General features: G+C 43.5%; 1 protein-coding gene across 1 annotated transcript in view; it reads left to right on the forward strand.

Moving 5' to 3' along the window:
• The window catches only part of GTF3C6 (general transcription factor IIIC subunit 6), a 105,700-nt gene extending 96,253 nt beyond the window's left edge, over positions 1-9,447 (forward strand). Inside the window, exon 6 of the mRNA XM_086918877.1 lies at positions 8,301-9,447. Within this exon, the coding sequence (XP_086775003.1) occupies positions 8,301-8,611 (311 nt within the window). The 3' untranslated portion in view covers positions 8,612-9,447. The remainder of the gene's footprint in view (positions 1-8,300) is intronic.
• The last annotated feature ends 1,644 nt before the right edge of the window (positions 9,448-11,091 follow it).

Raw genomic sequence — 11,091 nt, forward strand, 5'->3', positions numbered from 1 at the left:
GCCTTATTCAGTTTAAATACCTTGACCGCGCATATTATACAGGGTTTAGTCTGTGAAGAATGGGTGTCATCCAGTCCCCCATATGCCTTAGATTTGGGGACGGAGAAGGCACATTCCTACATGTGGTCTGGAGCTGCGAGGCACTACAACCATATTGGCAGAAAATCTCGTCCTGCCTGGTCCGTGTCCTGTCCTGGGATCTCCAACTTGACCCCTGGCTGTTTTTACTCCACAGGACTGAGGAGATTGTTGGGAATCGCTCCAAACAACACTCACTGTTACTGGGCCTCACACTGGCCAAAAGGGACATCGCTCAGGCGTGGAAGGCGACCTCCCCACCGAGGGTGGGTGGGTGGAAGACGGCTATGGGCATATGTATAGAGGCCGAGATTCAAGTCTACCAGGCAAGGGGCTGCCTGCAGAAATACAGGAAGATATGGTCCGGCTGGGCGTCATATCGGGGTATTGATCTACTCCCTTTGCCATAAACTGACCCCTCGTAAATTCACCAGGTACCATGCCCTACTTTCTACTATGACGAGTTACTCTGGAGTTGATACACATACGTATGTCATTTGCGTATCAGTATCTTTTGTGATGATCTGTGCTTCATTTCAGTTGTTAGGCCAGCTGTAAGGCAGGCTAGTTTGTTGAGGTATTCACAAATATGGTACTTTCTACATCAAACTGTATTTGCAATGTTGCTTTGGGCATTGTCCATCCCGTACCTAGGAAAATGAATAAAAACTGTTTTGAAAAAAACTATTTGGAATCAAAAACAAACAATGAGGGATGAATATCATCATATCCCCCACAGACCTTTGCCCTCACCACATCTTCAACAAAGCTGACTCCATCATAGCACCGCACCTCCGAGACGTCATCAACTGCTCCCTCATCTCCGCCACCTTCCCGGAAAGCTGGAAACACGCAGAACTTAGCGCCCTTCTGAAAAAACCCACAGCGGACCCCACCGAACTCAAAAACTACCGCCCCATCTCGCTCCTTCCATTACCGGCCAAAGTCATTGAGAAAGCTGTCAACAACCAGCTCGCCGCCTTCCTTGAAACCAACAAATCCCTCGACTCCTCACAGTCCGGCTTCCGAGCCAAACACAGCACGGAGACCGCCCTCATCGCAGCAACAGACGACATTCGAACTCTACTGGACAACGGAGACACAGTCGCCCTCATCCTCCTTGACCTCTCCGCAGCCTTCGACACAGTCTGCCATAGCACCCTTCTACAGCGCCTCAGAAACATCGGAATCCAAGGAAAAGCACTGGAATGGATCACCTCGTTCCTCACCGGAAGAACCCAGAGAGTCCGCCTCCCACCATTCAAGTCAGAGGCCACTGAAGTCATCTGCGGCGTACCACAAGGATCCTCACTCAGCCCCACCCTCTTCAACGTATACATGAGCCCCCTCGCGGCCATCGCACGCCAACACAACCTCAACATCATCTCCTACGCCGACGACACTCAACTGATCCTCTCACTCACCAAAGACCCTAACACCGCCAAAACCAACCTACATGAAGGAATGAAAGCAGTGGCCGAGTGGATGAAGCACAGCCGTCTGAAACTAAACTCAGACAAAACAGAAGTCCTTATCTTAGGTACCTCCCCCTCCTCCTGGGATGACTCTTGGTGGCCAGAGGCCCTTGGAAAAGCACCCATCCCGACGGACCACGCACGGAACCTGGGCGTCATCATCGACTCCTCACTCTCTATGAACAGACAAGTCAACGCCGTTTCATCATCTTGCTTCAACATTCTTCGCATGCTCAAAAAAACATTTCGCTGGATCCCCACCGAAACCAGAAAAACGGTAACCCATGCACTGGTTACAAGCCGCCTGGACTACGGAAACACCCTTTACGCCGGTATCACCGCAAAACTCCAGAAAAAACTCCAACGCATTCAGAACGCATCAGCCAGACTCATACTAGACATCCCGCGTAAAGACCACATCTCTAGTCACCTGAAAGACCTTCACTGGCTTCCCGTCAATAAGAGGATCACTTTCCGCCTCCTAACCCACGCACACCAAGCACTTTACGAACTTGGACCCGAATGCCTCAACACACGACTTTCCTTCTACACCCCCTCCCGCCAGCTACGATCCTCCAACCAAGCCCTTGCTACCGTACCTCGCATCAACAAAACCACCATGGGAGGTAGATCTTTCTCCTACCTCGCAGCTAAAACCTGGAACTCACTCCCCACTCACCTTCGTCTCACTCAGAACCACCTAGCATTCAGAAAGCAACTTAAAACTTGGATATTCGACAAGTAATTCCCCACCCTCTTCAAGCGCCTTGAGACCCTCCGGGTATGTAGTGCGCTATATAAATCTTTTGACTTTGACTTTGACTTTGACTTTAGGATATGTATATATTAAAAAATATATGGTATGTTTCTACACAGCGCAGCAGTTGTATCTGTGAACAAAAGACAAGTACACTAAGCAGAGATTTTACCTGCTGCTGCTTTCCTAAGTTCTAAAACAAACTACACCCAATTTACTGCCTGTGGGCACCATGAAAACACCGAAAACCCATAATTCTCTGGTACATCCATGCTCAGGAAATCCAGAGGAACAAAGTTGTGTGTCAATCCTATAACATATGTCCTAGGTGGGTATCAGCCCACTAGTGCTGACAGAAGGTGAGGCGCTCCTGGAACTCATGTTGTCAATTGGTGCACTCATATTTAGGGGTGAGGGAGAGAATCCTACATTAGTGACAAACAATTCTGTTTGCTGGCCTTTAGGGGTGAGACAAGCTATACAGGGGCTAGGGACATAGTGGGAGTATTGTTATGGGCACTCTAGCATGCCCATTTTGGTTTAGTACTTTGTTGAATGGTCTACAGCTGGGGTACCAAGATTCCAGTGCGTGTTCAATAAGAGGATTGGCTGCATAACCTTCCTAAAAAGGTGATGTATTTTAATGTGATTATGATCTTTCGATAACTGTTTACTGTATTCCTGAATCTAAGCTATTCCATTGCAATTAGTGTGAAGATACACAGTATGATAAAGTATGAGGTTAAGGAGTGGTGTAGTTTGCATGGTAAATCAAAATAAGTTGAAAGCCCTGAGAGCAATGCATGTTTGCATGCTTGGAGGCATAAGAGAGGGCCTGCGGAGCATAAAATAAACATCCAGGACACAGATTGTATTCACTATTCAAACAAAGGGAAGCCAAGTGGATAAGCAATGTCTCTCAGCACTACAAGGAATCAGATACAGTTTTCATTTGAATTAAATTAAGAACTCTTTCGGATAACCTAGACTTAAATTAGAAACAAATCATATTTGATGCACCACCTTTTTCAATTATGTTATTGACCTTGGAATCCCCTTCTACTTCTGTCAGGAACGGATTACTGAGACGTATGCGATGGGATAACAGAGAGAGAATTCTGTCGCAACAGATCTACTTGTATAGCAGCGCACTTGCTCGATTGTGTACCCTCACGTGGGTAATTCTTACCCATTTAGCTTCAAGCGTTCACACATTTTGAGATCAGAAAGGGCAGTATGTGCTGTAAAGTTATTTCTGCTATGAACAAAACAAAATATGTGTCACATTGCACCTTGGGGTGAATGATGGAGCTTCGCGAAAAACAGGTCAGTTTGCGAGTTACTTATCTTCATGTTCATTGGACATCTGCCAGACCTCTGAGGTGCAACTTCAAGGGGTCGTTCGAACCCAGCTGTCATTGGGACATGCAGGGTATATATTTGTTCTGCTTTTCAAAGAAGAGCACTGTAAACATGTTCAAATTAAAATGTTCAGTTAAGCTCAATGGCATTTCTGCTTTTCAAGAACCGAGTATTTTATGTTGCAATCGCAGGCGAGGGCACAGTTACTTCACAAACTCCCTTTTCTCTTAACGAGTAAGCTTGAAAAAAGAAGTGAAAATCAATTAACAAAAAAAGTTGAGTTAAAACGTGACCTTAACTTGGGGTCCTGATGCCATCACATTTAGACAGTGGGGTGCTTAGGGGTAAGCCAAGTGTACTCATAACACACATATAGTTTATGACCACTCATGAAGAAGAAAAACAAATGCAATTTATTTCAACAACTTCGGGCATGGGCAGTCCGTTGCAGATCATCGGTAATGGTAAATGAACAGTTTCTGCTATGTTGCACCTTCAAACGATGGGGTTAATACGTTGTTATTGGTGGCGAAAATCAGTGCTGTGTGTCCAAAAAGAAGGCATGGAAGGACCTACATATACAAAAGTTTGCAATCCTGCCAGTGCAAATCGCACCACTTGGACCATTTCTACAGGGCACTGCTCCAGATGTATCCACCAGAGTACAGTTGTAAACCCCCACCTCTCCCATTTCACTAACAGAAACAGTTTGCAATTGTGTATGGATACCCGATATCCCTAATGATTAGAAGCAGAGTCATGTGTGCATTACATACATCTAAATTGCAGCGTTTGAAAATCTCCCATCGACCAAAGGAGACCCACTCTCATTGCTATGCCTGTTACTGCCATTGCTGTATGCGCAGTCTGCAATACTGAACAGAGCTTCTGCAAAAACGGTCGCCCTAAAAAGGTGTGATAAGGGAGAGACGATGTTGCGCGTACACTGGACACAGGTTCGGTGCTCAAGCAAGAGTACAGAATGAGAAGGGCCAGCAGTATTATTCAAATAATGCTTTTCAGAGACAGCATTTACAAACACCCAATACTTTTGGTGAAACTGCAGTGATGTGCATGTACTAGGTGCAGAACAAATTCAAAATTGCAACCAAAACATCCTTCGACTATTTAATGCCACTTGGAAATTTGCACACATTGATTATAAAATGACTGAGAGCCAGGGACGTTGATTCACTAGACAGAACATCACAGAAGGTGTGTATATAATAACAAGCACAAGACCTACCAGAAGAGCCCAAAACAAGAAAACGCTGGAGCACGCACACCGCAAGTCGGCCTGGAGCGCGCCTTGGAACAAACACGGTAGGACAGGAGCGTGACGCAGTGAGCATGCACGTTGGCGTTCCCTGCGGCACGCGCGTTTACAGACCGGTGTCTGCTCGTGCACCGGTCTATACCACTTGGGAGGCCTTCACAATGACAATAAGGCTCGCTAGCGGCAGCGCTTCGCGCTGCAACTCTAGGTGAGCCCTAAAAATGGGCACTTTTAATATATACTTAGCAAATAATCAGCAGTACTAAAGTGAACCACTGCCATGTGTTAAAGAAAATACTTTTTTGAAATGTTTTAATTTGAAAACATCTACCGTACTTTACCATAATATGATATTTGTTGCATGATTTACATGCCAGCTATTTTCAGGACTCAGCTCCTGCACAAGCTATGAGAGCCAGAGACCACCCTTTACTCAGCTGTCCCAGTTAATTTGTTGGCTCATCCATCTCTTTTTAATGGATGAGGAACACTTACTGTAAATCCTTTGCCTGGTCTTAGCCACACTTTTGAAAATATACATAGAACATATACATCATACATAGAAGGCTTTTGGTCATTCTCTCCATCCATTGGTTCGTTGCAGTCATCTACATTTTGATTCTGCCCACCGCATCATAGAACATAGCGCAATGAGTATGCCCACATCAGGTATTCACTCGCCTCACTGTGAATGATGGCATTCTGCACGTGTACATTGTGATTTTCCACATTTGTCTACCCGCCGGAATATAAAATAACTTGTCTCGCCGGTGAAAAACTGGCAAGGTGGAAAACCTAATGGTCAGCCATCTAAGAATAGAGCAACGAAAGCAAGCGTTGAACGAGCCAATAGGTCTACAGCCAACGTCCGGCCTATTAGCATTCCCTATACTTAACATAGCATATTTGCCTCTCTTTTAATGTAGAACGATTAAGACAGTCCTAAAATATTTCTAAGTGAATGTGGCACATATTTACTTTTCAGGTTTCGAAGAGAGGTAACAACCATCTTTTGCTAGTTTCCCAAAACTTTTAAAGGACGTCACATTACAGGCCAGGAACCAACTCAGCTCAATAAGCCAGAACACTGGCAGTTAGTTGCGCTTTGGTCATAAATGCTCGTGGTTTCACAGTAGCTGCACTTAACTCTGTAGCTGCCCCCTCCAGCTGAACATGGCAACTGCTAGGCTTACACCTGAAAGCTGATGGGTAGATTCGAGAATGATCACCTGAGTAGGAGCGTAGAGCAGGCACTTTCCAGGCAGCCATTTGAAGACGCGCCATCACAGGCGCCGGCGGAAAACTTAGTGGGACGACTCGCTGAAGGACAGATAACCGTCAGCTCGCCCCGCCACTCTCACAGCTGCGTCTCACATTGGTTGGTTGCTGCCGCCTCGCGGGAACGCGTGCGCGCTGCTGCAGTCAGGCACCAATTAAGGTTTGACGTGCCACGTGTGGACTAGAAAAACACTGTTCTCACAGGCGCCGTCAGTGCGTCGTTCCACTGATGTTGCTGCTCCTAAGCGTTTCCTTTGTGGAGAAAGAAGATGTTTCCTGTCACTACGATGTGATTCGTCTTTGATAAATTCCCGTTAGGAACTCCTTGCAACCCTTACGGGCACCCATCTCCGATTATCTTGGGGGAAGTGGATTTGCAGTCTCCTTCAAAGCAGCACTGGAAAAGAATAACAGCAAGGTACAATGGACATTTATTGGTGTTTTTTGTTTGAATGTCGTGTTGACAGTGCTGTGTACACTGGCGTGAGTTTTATGAATTAAGAAGGCACCAGGGTTGACGCCTCTTTCTTGTCAGACACTGAGACGGACATAAGAGTGTTCTTTCATACATTTCAACAGTTGTGATTTAGCCAGGAGAAAAACAAAGTTTGTAAGCCAAAAATTACTTTATTTTTGCTTTTTTATGCTCAAAACCTCCATTTCTTCAGAGTATAAGGGGAAATAGCTTTTCCTAATTTTAAAATCCCCATTTATTCTGTTCCTGATTGTTGCTATAAATGAACTCTGGTTCCTGGGGTGTAGTTATGGAACTGTTTAAACCATCTGCTTACAGTATTGTTCATGTTCTGGAGGGATAACGTTTAACTCTTGTGCTACTTCCCAGTGCTGAGCCCCTGTTCTTGATGTTAGGAGAACTTCTTGCTTAAGCCTAGACTGTTTTGTAGGAAACCATGATAATAGCCAAACTATAGCATCTGTTTTTGTGTAAAAGGTGTTTTATTCTTCTTTAAAGTGACATCCACAAAAAGTTTACTCTGTTAAGATTGCTCTTCCCTGGCGACTACATCGCCAATGTGCGAGACCTAACAAGAGCCCAGTGAGGTAAGAGAGAGGAGGGGTGTGTGTGCCTGCGTATGTGTGTGTGTGTGCTTCCATGAGTGTGGCTGTGTGTGCGCGCGTGAATGAGAGAGGCTGACGCTGTGAATGTGCAACAAGAGATGTGCTGAGGTAAGGGGGAGGAGGGGTGTGTGTGTGTGTGCCAGCGTGTGTGAGTGTGTGTGCGCGCGTGTGGGTGTGTGCTTCCATTAGTGTGGCTGTGTGTGCGAGCGTGATTGTGAGAGGCTGCCGCTGTGAATGTGGAGCAAGAGATGTGCACGGCGCCGGGCTGGACGTGCGCGTCCACACACCAGAATCGCCGCGCGTGCCCTGGTCTGTCTCCCTTGAGAGGCAACTCCACGACAATAGGTCTCGAGAGTGAGACCTAAAAATGGGCACAAGGCCTTCTAGCTCTAAATATGCCCCTGGCAATCGAATGCACATTTGTGCTAAATTTTATTTTGCCTTTTTAAGTAGTCTATCAGACAATGAGATATTAAAACATTTTAAGGACATCTTTCTAAAAATTATTATGACCACCTAAAAAGTCCCATTTATAAAACACTAACTGTTTCTCAATCTATTGTATTGTTTATTTCAGTGAATAATACAATGCTACAGAATTGACTTCTCAGTATCATAAGAACCAGTGATTTCACATTATTGTGACACCTTCGGACAGTTTTGCATTTTAAGCAAAAAGCATTATGAAGTCTCTCAAATGTACTATAAACTTTTCCAGAATAAGTATGGGCTACGAAGTTCCAAAATACAAACTGTTGTTAGCCAAAAAGCTAGAACTAGCAGGTGTCACTGACCATGGAGCTGCTGATTGTTATTCCCATTCACTAGTATCAGTCACAAATGTATGTAATTTTTCACGCACACACATGTATGTATATCTTAGTTTCTAAAGAGTGTTGGCATAACAAGAATTACAAAGTATGTCTCGAAATTTCAGAATATAATAGCTTTAAATGCATTCTTATGTTCGATGTAATTTGTTTACTGCTTGCAGGTGGTGTGGAATATATCCAAATCAAAGATAACGATTTCTCGCGGAGATCCAATTTGATTTGCAGCTTCATGCACCAGGAGAATGATGATGAAGCAACAGCATCACGTGCCTCAGATGATCAGGTGGACGATTCCCAGGACGGTATGGGGCAAGAGGGAAACTCTGACCTTAGTTTTGAACTCGAGAAACCAGACTTTGAAATGGAGGATGCTTCTTCTAACCAAGAAAGTTTGCTAGTTAAAACAGAGGATTCCGTTACCACTGAAAATGTGGCCAAAACTGCAGAAACGGCCTCTGAAGACTTAAGCTAGCATCATGGCAGAGAGATACATTTCTGACCTCTATGACTCCCGTAGACTGGAATGGAAGAGTCTGTTCTCTGAGCTGGACCAATCACGGATGGTTCTCATCTAAATGTTGTTGAGGCAGAGCACATAAATCACTGTTTCCCCTTTAGAAGGGAAGACAATCTTGGAAAACCTGACGAGAGTCAAAGGAACAAACACCAATGTATCTTCTGAAATTCCATGACTACAGGGAGACAAGATTTTTCACTTGAATTGTAGTATTGAATTTTTTATTTAATGTTTGTATCGAGTGTAATCTGTGGATAATTAAAATGGTATTTACATGATCTTTGAATGGGCCTCTATGCATTAATATTGTTTACCAAATGTCAACTTTGGAAAACACAAGGGCCTTTTTAAGCACTCTGCTCTCTCTGTGTGAATGGTTAGTGTTCGTCAAAAGCAGGGACCTCAAGTTGGCATGCGGCCTGGGGTGGGGACACGGATAAAACTCATAAAATTGCTTCTTTAAGAAACCCTGTTCAAAAATATCCCTTCGCATTATTTTTAAAGATTATACATAACTATGAGTCCGCTGAAGTTGCAACTTTGTATACCCTACTTTAAATCCCAACTGTTTCGTGCATAAACAAAGGTACTGGTTGAGTGTGCCTTAAACTTCACCAATTTTAATCGTTTTTTTAAAAAACCTCAACATATTGTATAATTTTCATGTACAAATATCAGGGAGGGAATTAACTCCCAACGTACTTGAGGCGTTATTGCTGGGGACCATGTCATCCAAAAGATATAGTCTCTACTATTGAGCTGTTAATAAAGATAAAGTATTGTGGCATAAATGTGTTTTATATCAGCAATTTTTGTGATCAAAGATATTTTTCAGCCCTCTTTTTCATTATGTAAACTTATGTCGCCCCCATAATAAGAAATAAGCAGTAGTTCTGAACTTAAACAAATGTTCTTCAAAAGAGAAAAGTTTGTATCTTTTTTGCATATCTGTGCATGTACATAGTCTCTGATTTGTTTGGATTTTCTAATCTGGTCAACTTCGAAACTCTAGGCTTAAGAGGTATTGGCAATGTAACATCCAATGCACCTTTCAGTAAGGTTCCTATCACACGTTTGCCTCTTACTGGTATGTAAACTGTTGGTCGGTGATAAGTAGTTCTCTTCATATGAATGGCTGATGGAATCATAGATTCCTGCTTGCCTTTCCTACTACAAGCTCTATTTCTTGCAAGTATCTAAATCCACAAGAAACCCAATGTTGAAGCAATGTTGTCTGCTCTCCGATTCCAAGATGGAGCAAATGGGAGTTGATTCAGCAGCGGAAGATATCATGTATAATTATGGCTTGGCAACATTGAGTGGATTCTTGTGATGTTAGCAAAGTCCAAATATTAACACAGGGTTGATTGTGCCAAAAACATTATTGATTAATTGATTTTAGTGAACATAGCTACTTAATGAAGGGAGGGTCTTGAAATTCTGTGGGCGATATCATAAAACTTCCTAAATGCTTCTTACACTTTGTCCTGTGCTGCTCTTATACAAGGGTATCAATGCCCACTTCTGTAATTATTCAGTATCAAAGGATTTCTTTGCAGATTAAATGCTAGTATCTACATTCTTGATTCTAAGAGTTTTATCAAATATTCGAGAATTTTGGAAGTCTGGGGATCAGTGAATCATCAAGAGAATATCCCAGAATCTTAGTTCATTTAAATATTCAACATTTCACCATTTATAAACTGTTCAGTAGCAGTTGAAAAGTCCAGTACCAGTTATATTAACTTCAGACTCACTGCACGTCCGCTGTTTTCACTGGGGGTTCTTTTGTGCGAAACCCCACAGTATGGCCAGTTTCCAGTTGACAGTGGTAATTAAAGTTTCAAAGCTAGTGTTTATATGTTAGGTATTCGTCATCATTGACAAAAGTAACAACTACCAGTGGTGTACAGTGAAGTGACACAAATCTTGCCCCAGTGTAGTGTTGTGCAAAGCAGAAACTTTAATGTCCACAAACCAGCCTCGAGTGAATATATTTTTCCAAAGGGCTAATGTTGTGCTCCAAAATATTTGGTAGCTGTTTTTTTAGGTTAGGTTGACAGCTCAGCAGTGAATATACCCTTTGCGTACAATGCATTTCCAGTAAACATATTGGGTGTGCGCCTTCAACGATCAGCTCGTTTGACCAGCCTCTTTCCGCCATTTACCTTAGACTTTATCAATCACATTTAGGGTTAGTCCAGAAGAGAACATCTTTTGGCAATTATGGTATATCTTTCTGCTCCAATGCAGTGCTTACATTAAACTGCATGAGGGACTACTTTACAACTATAGCCCTGTCTGACTGCACCTGATGGCTCTCTTGTTTCTTGCTGTTCCTGCTCTTTCTTCCACAGGATAGCCACCACCATTTCACATTCCCATCACCCCTTTCTCTTACCCTGTTTGCTTCTCGTTCTCCTGACTGCCACCCG

Source organism: Lissotriton vulgaris, chromosome 1_1 (genome assembly GCF_964263255.1).
Source record: "Lissotriton vulgaris chromosome 1_1, aLisVul1.2, whole genome shotgun sequence".
NCBI classification, from domain to species: Eukaryota; Metazoa; Chordata; class Amphibia; order Caudata; family Salamandridae; genus Lissotriton; species Lissotriton vulgaris.